A 19,618-nucleotide genomic window follows, 5' to 3' on the forward strand; every position below is an offset into this window, starting at 1 on the left:
TTTCTAGAGTCTCACAGAGTCCTGGCTGGGAAGGGCAGAGGTGACTACACGGCTTTCATTTGCTTCTCCCCTCTGAACCTATTCAGCCTCCTCTCTCCAAAATGCAGCATTTTCCATACACATCAAGCAAGCTGCTAATTACAGACATTAGACCCAGTGATGCTCTGACTTCACCGAGACACTGAATCAGACCACTCACTCCTTTTTACAACTATGGTTAAAATACCTTAGAATCATATTTATGCCCCAAATCCTAAAAGCATTAATTAAGATGGGACCGCTCAAAGACAGGCATTGTGAATCATGTCCATCTCCAGTGGGGCAATTTCTGAGAATTGCAGGGACTTGGGCAGAGTTTATGTCCCTTTTCCTCTACTTCTGAAACCTCTTTTTATTTTGAAAGGGAAAATTAAGGGGGAGGAGACAAGCTCCAGGGCAGAACAATTGTGTATAAAACAGGGCTACTGCTAATTACGGTCTCAGGACATCATCAAATGCAGCTTAAAAGAAATGGAAGTGTTTGATAGCTGTAAGAAAAAAGTCTCTCTATCGGAATTGTAGCCAGAGTGAGTGCATTGCCTTTAAAGGCCATGATGCCAGTGTCTTCCATGTGTACATCCTTGAAGCATGAGATCTGGGAAGACACAGAAACAGTCACAGGTGGAGGTGAGCGTTTGGGCTGCTAAGAAGGCAGCCGTGGAGGACCTTCGTCTCCAAAGCCAGGATTGGACAGCAGACATTACCTGGGTCACTTGAGAAGATGGGAAAATAAATAGTAGTTTATGTAAAGATATTATGCCAACACTAACTTTACAGATATTGATAATTACATTGTCTTGATAACATCCTTCGGATGTTTGGTCCCAGTAAATGAGAAAAAAAATGCCTGGCCCCAGAAGCTAGATACACTTCAGAGTGTAGTTGTTTGAAGCAAGAAGAAAATGAAAGAAAGGAAAAAAACATGTCTAATAAAGAAACAGAAACTATTTTGAGCTGACAAGGGGTGTGCAGGGCTTGGAGAGACTACCCACTGTATGTCCTCTGAAAAGAAAGAATGACGTCGGTGAATGTGGAAGCCGAAGGTTGCCGGTGCACTTCCTTCACCTGTCGCGTCTCTCTGGGTGTGTGGTTTATGTGAGGGTAAGTCTGTCCCTGTCAACCACGGCTTTAATGCGCTCACTCTGCGTCCTTCTGAGGAGGACCTTTCAGTGTGATGCTCTGACGTGTGTGGGAAGACGCTAAGATGTCCTCATTCTTTACTTTCTCCCTGTTTATTCCTTCGATGCTACGTCCTCACTTGTCTTTGATTTCTCTCTCTCTCTGCTTCTCTCCAAACAACCTAATCAGAATTGCAAAACCTCCCGCATTGCAAACATTAAATGCAAAGTACTTTTGATCCGTTACTACTCTGTGTGTGTGTGTGTGTGTGTGTGTGTGTGTGTGTGTGTGTGTGTGTGTGTCTGATTCTCATGCTTTCCTCTTTCTCATGTTAAGGATCCCTGAGGGATGCTCATGTTGGCCATCACGAAGGACCTGGTTCCTGGGTCCCAACTGACCTTTACAGGACCCAGGAAACCAGTGTTGTTTTAAGGCTGAGACCATGGGCTTGGAGAATCAGACCCTCAGAGGGGTCTGCTGAGCTCCGTCCACAGCAAAGATACGTTTCCACGAGGAAAAGACTATTTTGCTGAGAGGCTGTGTGGCTGCAGCTATACTGCCGCCAGCTCTGGCCTCTCTCTCCTGACCCATGTAAAGCATGTCACCCCACTCCCCTGCAGGCCGGCTTTCCATGCCCCCTCTCCTCTTTACTAACAGTTCAGTTTGTTTGCACTTGCATTTGATAATATCCTGCCACCATAATGAGTGGTAGCTCTGTGTTGACAAGCTGTAGCAACCTTCTGCCTCTTCTGTGTCCGTTTCCTTTCGAACTGATGTCAGAATGTGAGGCCATGACCGCCTGGTGACCTGAGCTTAGTTACTGTCGCCAGCCACATCTTTTGATGGCCTACTTAGGAAGAACTGCCTGGCATGGGGCGTGTATATGCACTCTCTTAGGAAGGCCTTTCTGTTGTCCTCTTTCTGTGAGGAGAGGCCAGTGGCAGAGATGTGCCCAGCCCAGCACCAACCACCTGGCTCTTCAGCCATTCAGATGTCAGCTGAGTGCACTCGCTCCCTCAGTGGATTGGCCAGAATCCACATGGAAGGAGCCCCACATCACAATCTACAAAGGAGAGCTGGAAAGGGAACACAGGAAGGGCCCAGCTGGGAGGCCGACACCCGGATGGTTTCTTTCGTGTTGGCTCTTGCCGCCAGTGACTTTGACATTGGCATCAGCGCCTCAGACTTCCCCGGGTGTCATCACTGAATCACTGCCTCTGCTGGGTGCTTACCGACTTCTGACGGTGCACAGGATGCCTCTGGGTCAGGTACCACACTTGCTGTACTTGCTGCACTTACCAGTGGCAAACAAAATAGATGCAACTCCAGCATCCTGAAGTTACGTCCAGTGCAAGAAGAAGCATCCCGTGTCATCACCCAGTGTAGTTGCTACAGCCTTTGGGGAAAGGTTCAGGGCGTGGCGGCCCCCAGGGTGTGCGACAGCACAAGCTGAGACCTGAAGGCTGGAAGTCCTAGTTACTAGAAGGAAACAGGGTTGGCCAAAGGGTAGAGGAGAATGCTGCATACAGAGGAAATACGGCCCCACATACACCCTTGGCAGGCACGAATCCCAGAACACTGGCCTGTTCCCAGGAAGGCCAAGAGGGTACCATGTCTGGGCAGTCACCTAAGTGACTGTCAGTCTGAGAGAGACTGAATCTTTATCACTTAAGCAGCCCCTGTTCCGGCCCTGGTGGACACAGTGCGGGTTTTGAGATAAGAAGCTCTGCTCCTGTGTTCTTTCCACTAGACTTCCTATCTATTAAAATGTCAGTCTTGCTTTTTAAAAAAAAAAAAATCAAAAAGGGTTCGATGATTGCAAAGGTGGCCTCCCCTGCTGCTAGGCTGGTGGCGGTCTGAAGAAGGTCCTTGTGTTCCCTGCCTGCTCCTTCATAGTCTCTTTACAGCCAAAGAAGCTGTGCGGTAGAGCTGAGAAGTCAGGTGCCAGGAGAGTTCTGTGTGGTCTTCAACCGAGAGGAAGGTCCTTACAGCAGTTTGCCCGTTCCGAGCAAACCACAGCTCCGTAGCACCCCCCAGTTCGCGCTGTGCATAGTGAGGTTTCGGGGCCACTGATTTTCCCAACACAGACCAATTTAAGTCCTTCACAGTCTAACCATTTCAAGTCTCTCCCCCGCTTCTCCTGTGCTTTTAAAGAAGGTTCTTTTTCCCCCGTCGTTAACAAAGGGGCATGTCGTTTAAAGGCCACGACACTGGAAAGACTTCTCAGAGGTGCGTAAGACTCCCATCTGTAACCAGTGTCTCCAGGCACCTGAAGACACACCATATAAATTTTACAGCCTTTCCTGACGACTCCGTTGTAATTAGGGTGTTGGTTGAAACCTGCAGCTGCGGTTACATGCCTGTCTTTGTAATCCCTCGCCTCTGTCAGAAAAACTGAAGTTGGAAAGCACATAGCCAAGTTTTAGTTGCCTGTTTATCTATTTATCTAGAGTTGTTCCTTTACCAAACCTATTTATCCTAACATTTTACAAGGCACTGGGGTTGCTGACGTGAATAAGACTGTTCCTTGCCCTCCAAGAACCTTCTAGAAGGATGGAAGATTGTGGCGGAGATTTTAATGGGGTGGAGGGAACACACGGGAGACACGTGCAGACAGGGACACCGGAACTCCTGCCTGTCTGGGATTGTGTTCAAAACAAAAGCGGAGGGGTGGGTCCCAGGAGTGGCCCAGCTCTCACTCAGAAGCAGACGAACTTGTCTGTGTATACCTAGTTGCTTCTGCTTTGGCTCCAGAAGCCATTCTCGTGTCTGTGCTGTGTTCTAGACAGTAAATCCACGGTGGGTTGAGTGCCAGCTGGGTGAGGACTCACCTGAAATAACAGTGTGCCATGATTGGAAACTCGGTAATCCTGTGGTTACCGTGCTGATCCCCGAACTCCCCACTGTGAAGGTTTCTCCCTTTACGTGTCATACCTCCCTTCTAATGCCTCCGCACCCACTAAGGAGTTTACTCTTCATTAGGGGTACTGCATATCTGTGCTTCTAGCATTTCCTCAGCATTCCCTGATGCTCAGTTCATACACCCTCCCCTCATCATGGACTGGTATGCACCCAAGGCATTTCCCAAGTCACGGCCATTCTTCTCAGTGCTAGCAGACTGCCACCTCCAAGCTGGTCCTCGTGCCCCTTGCCTTGAGTGTGTCTCTGCTTCTTGCCACAAGCTGTGGTGGGCTTACCAGTCCAGTTCCGCACCGTCCCTGGCATCAGCAGCCTCTCCAGAGGTGCTTTTGTTGAAGAGGGACGTTTAGAAACCAAGATGGGACCTCAGGGTGCTCACTGCCATGGAGATGTCTCTGCTCCTGTTCTTCCTGTCTGTAGCTACAGAGTGAACTGAGAGAGGAGGCCCTTACCTTGTGCCAGTGTTTCTTCTGAAGAACGAACCTGTCATGGGGCCTTTGCTCTGAGAAACACACGTGCCGTGATGACGTGTGATGATTGAAGCACATTTCCTATCTCTCTTCCACCATTCATGTGTATGTGATGTGTGTACACATGTTCATGTGTGGGCATACATGCGTGCCTGTGGTGGAGGACAGAGTACAGCTTGGCATCGGTCCTCACCTTCCCCCTCGTTTGAGACAGTGCTCTTGATGCTTGTCACCGAGTGAGCCCGTCTCCACCTCCCATGCCACAGCAGGAGCCCTGGGCTAGCATGTCTGGCTTCACGGGTTCTAAGGATCTGAACTCCTCAGGCCTGTATGGTAAGCACTGACTCACCGAGCCATCTCCCCAGCCCCCAGTCTTTCCTCTTACTCAGGTTCACTGGAGCTGTGACGTTAGGCCCGGAGGGGAAGGGGTTAACCTCCTCCACGTGAGGAGCCGCTGTTCTTGAGAGGTTCAGTGGTTGTTCTGTGTGGCTTGGTGGTGTGCCTCTGTTTGTTCTGACTGTGTCAAGGAGGGATTAGCACATTGATTGTCGCTTTTAGGAAGCTCATGTTCTATCATGCATTTGCAACATACCTGGTAGTCTTTTTTAATGTCGGCTGTACCCACAGGTGCTCTGCTTGCCTCTAGGTGCGGCTAAATCAAGCCCAGCAGCTAAGCCGGGATCCACACCTTCCCGTCCCTCGTCTGCCAAAAGGGCTTCGTCCAGTGGCTCCGCATCCAGATCTGACAAAGACTTAGAAACGCAGGTCATACAGCTCAACGAGCAGGTAACGCCTTGTCTCCACCCATGTCTCTGGGAATGGTGATGTGTGTGAGGGGGGAGGAGGTCCCACCCACAGGCCTGGGGGAAGGGAGAGAAGGCGAGACAGGAGCCAGCCAGAGACTAGGAGGACCTGCTCAGGAAGGGGAGCTCAGCAGCTGATGATGAGCAGTGTTAGTCACGGAGCTTGATGAGAAGCGCAAGGATGTGGACTATGACCCAGGATGCCGGCCACCCTCCCAGCTCCCTATTTCTCGGTGCCCACCCTGAACCCCAGGCGTTGTCTGGCCAGCCTGAAAAGTGTTAGGGCTGTATTGGAGTTCAGCTGGCTCCCTCTCCATCCCTTCTTTCTCAGCAGCTAGTGGTTGGGCCTATTTTGTGTGACAGACACTGTGCTTACTTAATTCTGGGGGGCCATCATGAAAGCAGGATGAATGACGCTGTCCCCTCACTCAGATCCTATTGACTGCAGTTGCACATCAGAACTGAGTACTAAAACTAAACTAACAAACCAAAAAACAGCCCCCTCTGCAGGGGCAGAAGTGAGGTTACATGGGAGCCCTGAAAGGCAACAGCTGTGTTTTAAATAGAAAATTTCCCCTGACTTATCAGCCCTCTCACAATTATGGTAAACCTTGCTACATCAACTTGACATTTCCAACGGGAAAGCTTGAGTATGGGGTGGGGTGTGGCTCTGTGGGAGAACACCAGTCTGGCATGCAGGAGGCCCCGGGTTTGATGAAAAGCATAGGTATGTTTTCTAACTCTAATTTTGCCTACAGTAATACACCATGAGGTTAATAAAACACTGGACAGCATGGTGCCCACTGCAGAAGCCACCTGCTTCCCGCACCAGGGCCCTGCCACTGTGAAGGAGCCTGTGACTGCAGAGTCTTAGGTAGTGCCCGGCTACTTGCTGAGCCCGCCCTGGTCATTATTGTTCTGCTGATAAGGCAAGAGTCTGAAAACAGGGTTTTCTCCTAAATAATTGTGCCTTTTCAGTCAGGAATCCAGTACAGAGTCAGACAGGCTTGGAGTTGGTCCCATTAGCACTTCAGATAAAATCTTAAGCCCTCTCAGGATTCTGATTGGGTAACCATGGAATGTTCTAGTTACCTGCTGGTCTTCTGTTGGAGGCGAGAAGGTTTTCAGTAATGACTTCTACTCAGATTAAAAAAAAAAAAAGTAGCAACCATGAGCCTCGGGCCACCAGCTTAAGGCTTCACATCAGCCTGAGTGGATCTGGTGAAATCAAGCCTGAGTTCATCATACTCTAGATTTATGCCCCTTCCTCAAAGCAGCTCAAACTTTTTTCTTTACCATTAGCAACTCAGGTGTCCTGTCCACTCCCCCTCCCCCCGCAATATCCACCCACTCCCACCCCACCCACCTTTTCTTTCCACCCCAACATAGTTTCCAACCCAGCGGCCCAAATTCTGGCCACATAGGAAACTCCAGTTCCTTAGCTGTCCCACCCAGTCTTTCATGGCCTCCACTAGTCAGCTGCCTCCTCTCGAATGAGGCTGGTTCTAAGTTTCCTTCAGTTCTCAAATCACATGCAGAGAGTCTAGTTCCACAATGCCTTGATGATCCTTAATGCCACTCAAAAGAGGGCAGAAGGGCGGGGGAGGGAATATTCTACCTGCTGTCCTTGCTAAAGTGCTTCCGAGAGAGGCCTTGCTCCACATCTTGTCCCCAACACCTTGACACTGAGAGGGACATACCTGCCTCCACTCTGTCCTTCAGAAGACAGTTGAAGCACAGCCTAAACCGCACAGATATTTACCAACCTCTCATCCAAATTCAGTTCCCTGGTGACCTGTGTCCAGAAGGAAGACCCTGAGGCTAATGGGTAGCCACACAAGTGTCCCCGTGTTGGAATTGAGAACACAGGGACAAGGAGAAGCCATGTGGAAATGCAGAGGCAGAAGTGTGAATTATGGTGGTAATAGAGAAAGTGGCAGCCGCCATAAACTTAGAGAATTTTCATTTTCTTGGCCCCGATCCTTTATTCCGGCCGTCTCCCATGATGCACTGCGCCTCACAGTCCCAGTGATCACAATGAATCAGAAGTGAAGGGAGGAAGAGGCATAGTGAAATGGTTGAGACTTTCTGGATGGCGGGTTAGCCAGCAGGAAGTGGATTGGAATCACTGCTGTCACAGAGCCTCTGGGAGGACCCATAGGCTGTGGACACTGCTGGGAAGTTATGAAGGCCAGCTTCCCCGTGGGGCCTGGCTTTCTCAGCCTCCATCACTTAGGCGTCTGCAGTGACCTGTGAGGAATGAGGCTGGCCATTTGTCTCTCAGCGGCGCCATTGGAATGGAATCGTATTTGCCGGCTGATCTTCAGTCATTTAAAGTAGCTACTGCCTACTGCCAGGATTTTTTTTTTTTTCCTTTGTAGCCCAAACTGATTTTGAGCTTACAGCGACTCTCCTGCCTCAGTCTCTTGAGTATCAGAATTACAGATGTGTACCACCGTGCCCAGATGCTGTCAGTTTTTAGGGGGGGGGGGGTTGTTGATAGGCCCATCCCCCTTCTCTAACATGTCAGGAATGCCAGCCCGGCCCAGCCCAGACTGAGTATTTCCACAAAAGCCTCAGTGTGCTGTGTAAACTAGACCACTATCCACAGGCACACAACCTGGATTGTGTAGGTTAACTGTGTCTGCTGTGGTTTGAATACCACCCCCACCTCCCATCCTGTGTTTTAACACTCGGTTCCCAGCCCGGCCCGCAGTGCTGTTAGGGGAGGCCTCGCTGGAAGAAGCGGGGTGCTGAATGTGGTAGGCCTTGAAGGGTATAGCTCAATCCCGCTTCTCATCTGGGTCGCTGCTTCCTGGCCAGCACCATGTAACAAGCAGCTGCTACTGGCTCCTGGTGCCACAGTCCATGCCCTCTGCAGTGCCATCCATGCCACGATGCCCTCTGACCCCCCCGAACTGTGGGTCACAACCCCTCCCTTGAGTCGCATCTGTGGGAAGGAGCTAAAATACTACCCCTGCTTGGTTTGGGGGAGCCACAGGTTGTGATCCTTCTGCCTGCTGCAGTGCAGAGCTGGGAGGGAGTCTGTGGTTGAGTTGAGAGATGGGATCCAGGATCAGGGAAGTTTTCCTCTATCTGAAGTCCAAGCTGGTGACCTTGTGTTTTTGCAAATGTGTAGTCTTCTCAGGAATGAACATTCAGGGTTAACTAACTGAGCCCACACACGCACCCTTTCGAGTGCTTACATGAGGGCATCGTGAGATCAGCACTAAGGGCTCCATCCCAGCATAGATCTGTTTATCAGATGTGGACTAAGGAATGGCTGTGTGGACCAGTATGTGTTTGAATGTTGGTAATTCCAGGCATCGTGTACCAAAGGCCCAACTTATTTTTTAAAAAAAGAAGAGGAGATTTTACACCTAAAAAGTAATTACTAAAAATAATGTGTAGGACTTTTTTTTTAAATACTGAAAAGCAAACTTCACCTAAAGAAACCATAAGACTTTTTATTCTCCAGTGTTTGCTGTGCCCGGGTTTCTTCAGCCTTCTGCACCCACAGCCTCTTCTCACTCCGGAAATTTCATGTGACCCCAGGCTTATAGGACTATAAAATGTGTTACACGAATCCTAAGTGGTCTTATAATAAAAACCCAGAGCCAGATATTGGGGTAAATGCTGAAAGATCAGAGGAAACAAGCCACAGCCACTTCTTACCTCACCAACTCCCCAGCCGAAAGGGGAAGATCCTGTCTCAACGAATCGAATGCCTCTGAGTCCTCAGCCGGAAGGGCCTCGAACTCCTGTCTCCTCCCGCCTTATATTCCTTTCTCTGCCCAGCATATTACTTCCTGTCTCAACCTTCCTAGTGCTGGGACTAAAGGCATGTGACTCCCAAGTACTGGGATTAAAGGTGTGTGCCACCACTGCCTGGCTGTGTCTCTTTTAAACTGAATTAATCTTGTGTAGTCCAGGGTGGCTTTGAACTCACAGAGATCCAGACGGATCTCTGCCTCCTGAGTGCTAGGATTAAAGGTGTGTGCCACAACTGCCTGGCTTCTATGTTTAATTCTGTGGCTGGCTCTGTCCTCTGATCTTCAGGCAAGTTTTATTTCTTAGATTACAAATATCACTACAAAAAGGGGAAAACAAAACAAATGAACTGGCCATAAATCATAAAGAAATTTTATTTTAAAATAGTTTTGTGGAGCCATCATGGTGGCACATACCTTTAATCTCAGGACTCAGAAGGCAGATAGGTGGATCTCAGTGGGTTCCAGGCCAGATAGGACCATCTCAAAAACAAAACAAAACAAAAAACAAATTTGCATACTAATGAAGTGGTGTGTCTTTGTCTAACAGTACCATACAAGCAAACTAATTTGCTACTTGCTTGCTAAGGAGAGATAGTGGAAAGCGTTAGTGTTTGTTTTCTGTAATTAGACTGTCAGTTTCTAAGAACAATGTGGGCAGCGAAAACACTACAATTCAAGACTGAAAAGCTCCCGGCTGCGTTGAGGCGCCTCAGGCAGCAGCCCGTGTCGGCAGTGTGTGTGGCATGACAGCACGCATGATGTAAAGTGTCAGGTGTTCTGAACCAAGGCTGCAGTGGAGTCACACGATGCAGCACAGGAAAGCTCGGCCAGAAACACCTCAAGCCCATTGTGCATTTGATTTCTAATTAATCTTTAATTGTTGAACACCACAAATGTCTACTGTTGCCAAATATTTTTTGTAATCCCCCCCCCCTTACATTCAGTTACACAACCCAGTTCGGGAGTGGGGGTGGGGAGGTGGTCATGACCTACCATTTAGAATCCTTGTTCTATGTAAATATAAATGAAGTATTACAAAAGAGAATTCTCCGGGACCTGTGTGTGGTTGTTATACATGTCAGAGAATTGTATCCTAAGATTTAAAAGTCAGCAGGCCTCCCCTTCAGTACTGACAACACCCGAATGTCAGTGTTACAGTCCTGCCATGGTTGTTAGCTCTAGCCCATGACTTGCACTGACCTACTGACCTAGAAGTTAGAGACTTCACTCTAACTCTAGAAGATCCCTAAACCCACCTCTGGGAGGGTGGGGGAGATGTGAGCCATGTTTGTCTGCAGCTCCTCGGCCACCTTGCCCTTCCAGAGATGAACGAACACAAAGCCAGAACTGGGCAAATGGAGGCAGATCAACACAGCCAGCCTCCCACCCCTGCACCGTGTTCTGTGTGTGCACCAGGATCTGCCCCCTCAAAGGACAGCATTTATCTCCTCTGACTTGGCATCTGAGGAGGGCTTTTAACACCAGTGATCTGAAGAAAGGGTCATTTAAAACACACAGCTCTCTTACTTCCCTTCCCAGTAGATTACAAACAAGTGTTCTGAGTCCGTTTGGGATGTTGTAACAAAATACCTTATGCTGGGTGGCTTGTGAACAACAGAATTTTATCTCTTACATTCTGGAGCCTGAGAGATCCGATACCAAGATGTTGTTTAGATCAGTTGTTTAGCCAAGACTGGTTCTTCTTGGTCTTCTCATGTTAAGAAGGTGGAAGGATCCCTTAGGCTTCTTTCATACACAAGTCTCGTTCCCCTCCTAAAGGCCCTGCTTCCTGATACCATCACGTTGTAGGGTTCCAGCATAAGAATCGGGGGAGACACAGACATCCCGAATCACAGCAACAGGATGTAGTTTGGCCCATGTTACCAAGAAAAGGAAGGCTGTATAAACTCAGGCACAGCTGTGCAAGTGAATGGAGCATCCTAACTGGTTAATAAATCCCGGACAACAGCATGCTCCTGAGATTGGTCTCCGGGCCTGTGGCTTCTCCCTTGCACTTCGGCTTCCATTCATTTCCGTGTCTGGCTCCGTGTGGTTTTCTCCGTTGTGCACGGACATAGCAGGTCACATTTCTTATTCTGTTTCATGGTTTTCTTCTCCACCCGCTCTTCTGCAGGTACATTCGTTGAAACTTGCCCTAGAAGGCGTGGAGAAGGAGAGGGATTTCTACTTCGGGAAGTTGAGAGAGATTGAACTGCTGTGCCAAGAACACGGGCAGGAAAACGATGACCTCGTGCAGCGACTTATGGAAGTGCTCTATGCTTCAGACGAGCAGGTGGGTGTGCAAAGCTGCCAGCCCCTGAGTTCTAAAACGACGCTTGTTCAAAGTACAACACACCCATGTGTTTAAATACTTCCCTGGGGTCTTGATGGGGTTACCACATAGCTGGTGGCCTCGATGGTCCCAGAGAAATAAGTTTGCTTGTCGCCAAGATCTCTATCCCCCCGCGCCTGTGGGACGTGAATCCGTAAATTATTTTGGGAGGAGTCAGGTAGAGGTGGGGACTTGAACTGAAACACGCAGCCAGACCCCAGGAGGTTTTCAGCTTTGAGCAAATGGACAGGAAAGAGTTGTACGAAGGTCTGCTGCCTGGGAATTGTTGAGTGAGAAAACAACTTTTCCCGTCCCTTTGAGCCCCGCTGCTGTCTATCATGATGACGTAGCTGGCTACCTTTGTGACTCATTGACAGGACAGACCAGACTGTGGGTCAGACCTTACTGAAAACGCTTCATTGTAGGGAGGACCCGCCACTGAGCAAGAGTGCAGGGAGAGACCCGGGATGTGGCTCTGTGAAGGTAGTGAGAAGATGTGCTGGGCGTGTGGAGCACATCTGTCATTTGGGAGGTGGAGGCAGGAACGTCAGGAATACACAGTGATTCCAGGGCTATCCTGGGCTACGTGATATCCTATTAAAAAAAAAAAAAATGGGAGCCAGGCATTGTGGCACATGCCTTTAATCCCAGCACTTAAGAGCCTAAGACCAGTGGACCTCTGTGAGTTTGAGGCCAGCCTTGTCTACACAGCAAGTTCCAGACCAGCCAGGGCTACATAGTGAGACCCTGTCTCCAAAAAAGAAAGAATTGATGGGGGGGAGACTGGACACTGAGGGTAGGGAAGGACATTACGGACCAGGCCGTTGACAGGCAGGATAAACTACAGAGACCGCGGTGAGTCAGCGCAGTCTGTGTGTGCCAAGAGGGCAAAGCTTGGCCCGGAGGCAGAAGTCGGAGCTTCCCCCTTCTACAGAGCTGAGCTGTGGGAGGCAAGAGTCCAGGGCCGGCCTCTGAGCTTCTCCTTACCCTAGGCCAGAGATCGTGAAGTGTTTGGCTCTCTGACCTGGAGGCCTGTGGGTGCCCAGGGAGAACTGGGGTGGGGGGTCACATGTGTCAGTGTTTCCACAGACCATCGCGAGCCACCAGAAAGCTTATTTGGTCCTTTTCCAGCCAAAGGCAGATGTTTCCTCCACATATGGTTTAAAATCCTAGCGCTGAACCTTCCATCGGCTACAGGAAACTGTGCCAGGTTTGGGAACTCCCCACCACGGCTTTCAATTTTTTTTTTTTTTTTTTTTTGTAACTTCTTTCTTGGTGACTAGTAGCTCAAAGAGTGGATTTTGAAGCCTTGGGACTCTGCCTAGTTAAGTCCCCGAGGCCGTGATGATGTCACAGAATGTGGCTCTCTCAGCATGAAGGCTGGTTTGTAGCATGCTTGTGACCATGGAGGGTGTCCATAATGTGATCTGGTCCTCGCACGTCAGTTACAGTGGCTGCCTCTGAAGCTTGCTTGAGATGACATCAGATGAGCACTCCAAATCCTGGGAGGCCGAGTGCATGGGGCTGCCATCTGTGGCCGTGGGTGCTAGCGGGAGCCAGGCCAACACGCATGCTTGGATCTTCCCATCTGTGCCCTCGTAGCAGGAAGGAAAACCTTATTCGAAGCCAGAACTGGTCCCAAGAGGCATACCTGGTGCTGGAGTATGACCTGGTGAATTGTGTGACACCACTGGATTCCTGGCTGAGGCAAGAACTCCAGGGTGTGGTTCGAGGAGGTCCGGCCTGGATGTCCACACTCAGTTTCGTTCTGCCATTCCAGTCCCCCCAGACCCTGGTGTACCTTGCCACCCACTAGAACCACAGAACAATTCTTGTGCTGTGGACCTGGTTACAGAGCACTCATGCTCAAAGCTCCTTCGCTGAGTGAGGCTGAATGGGTTCATTAGACCCTTCTCAGACAGTTGGAGTGGGGCCTTGTGCTTTATATGTACAGTAGGTTATCAGAGCCTTTACTTCTCTTGAGCATCTTATCAAGTACGTACTGTCCTGCTTTATGGATGAGGAGAAACTGAGGCAGCAAAAAGCTTCAGTACTTTGTAAGCAACTAGAATCTGAATCCTGAGCCCATGGTGTGTGGGTGGGTGTTTGGTACTGTGTGTTAAACTCAGTCTTGTGCGTGCCAGGCATATGCTCCACCACTGAGCAGCACCTTTAGCCTTGGGTTATCATCAAGTGAAGAGAAATGTCTTAAGGAAAAGCATGTCCACTTAACTATATCCCACAGCCAGGAAGAGAGTTAGAGGAAGCAGACATTATCCAGAAGGGAAATGACTTCAGCCCTGTGTGTTGCTACAGTGGCATCTACACATGCAGTTCCTGGGTTAGTGTATCCAGTTCAGGATACATTACATTGCAACTCTGTGTCTAGAAAATTCCCAAGAGGCATCAGGCTGCAGTGAGATTCCCACTGGGAATAAGGCATTTGATCCACAGCATACCAGGAATCCTTGCTTAGAGTGTGGCAAGACCTGAGACCATTTTCTATAGTAAGAACAGGAAAGATTATGTGCAGACACCATGCTGGGTGGGTCTCTACCATGCTGTGCACACGCGCGCACACAATGCACAGCTCTGTGCAGAGGCTCTGGAGCAGTTGGCTCACTGTCCTGCTTCCTTGTTAGAAGCTCGAGGAGTCTTCCAAGAAACCTGGGGCACCCGCCCTCCTCTCCGAGGAGCATGGGTCTCCTCAGGCTTCTGTGGCGGCCTCCCTGAAGCACAGATAGCATTGGAGAGGAGTGGGTCGAAGAGGCTGCCTACCCTAGGAGAGCATCACTTTGGAAGCACATGCTCGGTGGCCTCCGTGTCGTCGTGCAGTACCACCCACAACCTCCCCATGTTCCTTGTCCTACATTGTGCTTGCCCTGATGCTGTGGCCTGTTTCCAGGCCATTCCCACAACTGAGAGCTGAGCAGGCCTGTGCTCCTGTGTGGGTCTGATGTGTGTGGAACCCGGGAAGAAACACCTGTATTTTGTTTGAGCTCTCAGCAGGAGTACACACAACCACCCGAGATGGCAGAGGTGTCTGGTTTTCCCAGAGGTAGATGGAAGAAGGGCTGAGGAATCAAAGGCTGGACTGTTTTGAGTGCTCTTCGACTAACCGGATTTGTTGGGTGGTCTCTTCCCATAAGTGATCTTCCTTCAGAACTTCTTTTGCTGGTGATTGGTCTCTTGACTCTGAGAGTCAAGCAGTCCCAGAATAGGATGCTTAGAAGAGGTAAAATGCTAGTCTAGAGCAGCTCAGTCAGGAAGTTACTCAGATTTGAAGTGTAGCAGCCTAGTGGAAGGTTCCAGAACAGATTGCCAGCCAGGTATACAGTGCCTCTTTATCATTCTCAGTATGGTTTCCCCTCGTATGTAACTTGGGCCACAGGTGTCTTAGCTTAACTGTTGGCTGCCTGCTACCTTGTAGATCCTGTCAGCAGAGGTATACCAGCTGATAAAGAGCTGCTCATTTCCTGAGGTACTGACTGTCATGGAAACCACTGTTAAAATGAACTGAAGACTTTCCTTCTCCCCAACACTCTTGAGAAACAGTCTCTATGTCTGTCAGTGGGGAATCTGTGCCCTCCACTGGACTTGAAATGCTAGGTATCCACAGATAGACACAGCCACTACCTCAGAACTCACAGACCTGAGGAGGGAGACAGTCAGGGACAAGGCTGACTGGAAACTGTGGCAGATTGTGATAAATGTGGTGACAGAGACATAAATAACTTGTGTGAGGCACACATAGCCTGGAGAACCCAGCAGACGTCACTGTGAAGGTGGCGTTTATGTTGGAGGTTGAGCTGACTAGGGACATCAGCAGTTACGGAGCCAAGATGGAAGAGAAAAGAGCAGCCGACCGTGGCGGGCACCCAGTGGGGGATAAGGCTTAGTGCCTCCCGTTTAGGGAGTAGGAACATCAGCTGCTGGTGACCTTTGACCTTGTTTTCCATCGACCATGGCCAAGACCCTCCTTTAACACTGTCTCCCAACCTGCCTCTCTTTCTGAGGGTTCTAGTAAAAATTAAGAATAGCGACATCGCTCACAGCTAAGTGTTTAGAGAAGTGCAGTGGGTTGCCATGGAAATGTTAGTATCCATCTGGTGAATCGTTGGTATATCAGTCCCGTGTTCAGCATAGGTTTTGCCTGGCCCCCTGCAGGGAGCCGATGGTAGCATGGTGAGAGTCCTGAATCAGCTCGTGCCCAAGCATTAGCAAAGCAGCTAAACGGGCCTGTTGGCTGTTCATACCAGTATTGCCCAGTAAGCATGTCCTAGAGATCGGCAGTGGGTGCGTGGCATCACCAGCACTTACCCGTGGCTGGCACTTCAGCCTGGTGCGTGTGGGGAACTGCCTTCTCCAAGCTGTAGGCTGCAGCACCACCTCCTTGCTTGACCTGGACCTGAGGAGTAGCCAGAAATCGGGACCAGCAGCTTGTTCCTGCTCCGTGCTTCCTGGAGTCCGGTCCTTCTGCTTCCAGTCCTGGAATAACACTGTTATCGCACAGCTGACCCCCAGTGGTGACGAGACGGTCTGAAAAAAACGCGAAGTACAACCTCGCGTCTGAGACGGCACACAGAAACAGTCATGTTAGTGTGCTTCAGGCAGCTGAAGGCTAGCTACAGTATGAAAAACGGCACAGCAGCCTGAGGACTTAGGATAATTAGTAAGTCATCATCCCCAGCGTGGTGGGGTCTCGAGCCTGGCTGCAGAGGAAGCTGGGTAGTTGCCCAGTAGAATACACACAGAAGGGAAAACAAAAGATGGGAGCTTAGCCAGAGGAGCCATCAGTACGGGAGTAGAGGTAGGGAGAGAGGCTTCCAGAAGTGTGTTTTCCTGTGCGGAATGGACCCTGTGCCCTCCCACATTCCCCTAGAGCAGAGAGCCACCTGCTCTGACCAGGGCCACACCTGCTGCCTGATCTGTGAGTATTCGCATTGCCAGTTCGCTCTGACAGTACCACGGTCAGCTGAGGCCCTGATTCCTCAAGCTGAGAGGGCTGCCACCATGCATGCCAAGCATTGGGCAGTGGCTGGCAGAGGATGCTGCCGAAAAGTGCAGCCATAGCAAAGCCTGGGGCCCGGTGTGTGAGTGGGGGTCAGAAAAAGAGAAGAGAGAGTAGGGTATTTGCCTTCACCTTCTAAAGATGGGACAGTTGTAGGAGGTGACAACAGTATGGTTGTGGGCATAGTCAGAGCTCACCTTTACCAAATTATGTGGCCATTGACCCAGAGCCAGTAAAGGACAAGTACTAGAATTAGTCTCGGTCTTCAGTTTGATGTCACATTGCACTTTTGGCTGCTGTAGAAAGGATAACTTTCTATTCATTGTTTGCACATCTGAAATATGTTCCAAAGTGTTCTCTCACTAAGAAATTATAATCACAGCTCACACTTAAAATACTGACTGTGAAAAACATCCACCTAGGCATGTTACCAGTTTTAACTACCAGTTTCTCTGTTGGATGCAATGAATGCATTGTTGAATTGATCGGTGAAACACACTATGAACTCTACTACCTGAATATTCCTATTGCCGCCCATTATACGGTTGAGAAAACTGAGCTCAGCAGTTGCACTATAAGCCCAAAGCCTCACAGGTCACTAATTGCAGAGCTGGGCAGAGAACTCCATGGTCAGTGCACATAAACGTAACATTATTTGATCTCTGAGAAAATGCCATATAGCTTTGGCTGGTAATCTGTCTTGGTCATCCATTCGGGAATCTGATTTCTTCCTCTTGATGTGGCATTTGTTGAATGCTGTGGTGAATGAGATGGGATTCATTTGAACAAGGCTACCCATCTCAAGAACCTCAGGCTCCAATAGAAAAGGCTCCAGATGAGCAAGATTCCAAGTGAGTTTCATTTGGGAAGTTGAGGGAGATGGCTGATTTTTGTTGTGCAATCCTGGGTCTCAAACCTGTGAACGATGAGCATGCCCTCTACCACATAGCCTCATCCCCAAGTGAGTTTTACAGATACAAGAGAGAGCAGGAAGATGTAGGTCTGCCACAGGGAGGTGGTGAAGTCCTGTCTGAATTGGGTCTTGACAGGTGTGCCCATGCTACAGGAAACAGGGCCAGGCAGGAAGAATGCGAGCCTGGCAGACCAGGAGTCAGTGTGTCAAGTGTCTGGATGTGCCAGTATGCATGCCACACTGCATCTTGAAGTCTTGTGCCATGCCTGAGGGGCAGTTAGCTACTATCAATGTGCCTCACTCTTTCTGCTTGGGTGATAAAGAACTAATTATTCTTTGTGACATCAAAAAAAAAAGAAAGAAAAAAAGAAAAAAATAGGAAGGATTTGCAGCTGAGGCTGAGATGATGCCTGTGATCCGCTTCACTGAGTAAATAGGACACGTGGAACCAAGTAAAGGAACGCTGACGCTCTCTGCTTCCCAGTCAGTGAGCAGAAGGTAAGCAGATAGGGCTTCACACACCCCAGAGACATGTGACAAGGTCCTGGAGCCAGAGCTGAGCACAGTGATGAAAGGGCCTCTCTGCCTATGGCTGCCCATGAAATCCGCTGTCACCCTTCTCCTTCCCCTCAGAAACTCACAAGTTGCTTCTCTGGTGTCTTAAATCCACCTCATTTTGGTCATCCTGGCATTAGGTGACAGAAAGGGACTGCTTCAGGCAGATCCTACCAGGCGTGAAGAATGGCAGCATCAGAGGAACCAGGAAGTAGATAAGGAGCAATGCATCATGGGCCCCTAGGGAGGGGCAACCATCCTACACATCTGCAGCGGCCTGGGGTCTTGTTTTAGGCTTCTTTGCAGTTATGGGCTATTGAGTCACTGCGTCTGACATACCAGCTCTTGCTGAGGGTAGGAAAGTACACAGCGTGTCCTATGAAGATCTCCTATAAAGCAGTTGTAAGAGAAGACGGGTCCTTAACACTTGATAGTTGCACTTTGCAGAATGGTCCTTCTTGGATGGTGCAAGGACGTGAAGGTGTCCCTGTATCTAGTGTTGACACCTGGAAGCTAAGAACCTTTGTGTGCTGAGTTGTCCCCGAGCCTGGTGTACTCCAGAGCCTGGTGTTTTGGTGATTGGGCCTAACACTTCCCAGGGCCTGAAAATAAATCAGTTTGGCTGAAATTTCTCCCCTCCCCCACAGGAGGGCCAAACAGAAGAGCCAGAAGCGGAAGAGCAAGCCCATGACCAACAGCCCCAGCAGCAAGAAGAGTACTGAACCATCTCAGCAGCTCTTGACACATCCATCGTGTGTGGGGACTTTTCTTCTGGAGAATTGGAACGTGTGTGGCCTGGAGCTCAGTAGAAACCAGCTGTTCCCAACCTGCCGTTAACCATCCACAGCGATATCGCATCCGCCAGCCATTGCACTTGGTTCCCATTTCCTTTGCCAAGATGCATGAGCAGATGGCCGTCCTGGTCACCTACCTGCGAGATCATAGGGTCACATACCTTCAACTTCACCACTTGGCTGCTTGAAATTGGTTCTACTCTTCCCTTACTTCTTTCCAGAACAACTCTTTCCCACCCCACCACCACCACCACCACCACCACCACCATCACCACCACCCCTTTTTATCCTGGTGTGAAACAATGGTAATTTGATATATGGTATTTATATTGGCATTTCTCAACCCAGTGTCACTAGATGTCACACGCATTCGTGGTGCTTTGATGTTTGCGAGTCTAACCTATCATTAATTTGGTCAGATGAGTAATTGGAACAAAGGGAAACAGATACTTGATATGAAAGCCATATGACAGTAGCTTGTGTCCTGGGGAAAACACAGTTTCTCCCTCTACTCACAACACTAAAGGGAAAAAAAAAAAAAAAAAACGGATTCAAAACTAGGACTTCAGGGCCCAGCAGTGTTGATAGAGCAGCATTCAGACAGCTACACAGTTGTTAGTTTGCAGACATTCACTCACGGACAACGCCATCTCAGCTTTGCGCCCCCGCCCTCCCCTCCCCACTTCCCAGGTTCTCACGTTATTTTCTTCCTCAGGGTCCTCTTTGGTGGGGGTCCGTTCCCTGCAGGATGTCGTTTGCAGTCTGCAGTTGCAAAGGTGGGGAGGGTCTCAGAAGGCACGACGCTTCCTGCCTCATCCCTCTTCCTCCTCGTAAGGGCTTCAACCCAAGTCCTGCGGTTCCTGTCAGGGGATCCATACTCCAGGGTAGCC

General features: G+C 49.6%; 1 protein-coding gene across 2 annotated transcripts in view; it reads left to right on the top strand.

The window, feature by feature from the left end:
* The window catches only part of Mapre2 (microtubule associated protein RP/EB family member 2), a 144,789-nt gene extending 125,529 nt beyond the window's left edge, over nt 1–19,260 (top strand). For both annotated transcript variants that reach the window (XM_059246272.1, XM_059246271.1), the window contains 3 exons: nt 5,194–5,333; nt 11,258–11,416; nt 18,582–19,260. In XM_059246272.1, the coding sequence (XP_059102255.1) occupies nt 5,194–5,333; nt 11,258–11,416; nt 18,582–18,656 (374 nt within the window). In that variant the 3' untranslated portion in view covers nt 18,657–19,260. The remainder of the gene's footprint in view (nt 1–5,193; nt 5,334–11,257; nt 11,417–18,581) is intronic.
* Nucleotides 19,261–19,618: the final 358 nt, after the last annotated feature.

This window comes from Peromyscus eremicus, chromosome 19, assembly GCF_949786415.1.
Source record: "Peromyscus eremicus chromosome 19, PerEre_H2_v1, whole genome shotgun sequence".
NCBI lineage: Eukaryota > Metazoa > Chordata > Mammalia > Rodentia > Cricetidae > Peromyscus > Peromyscus eremicus.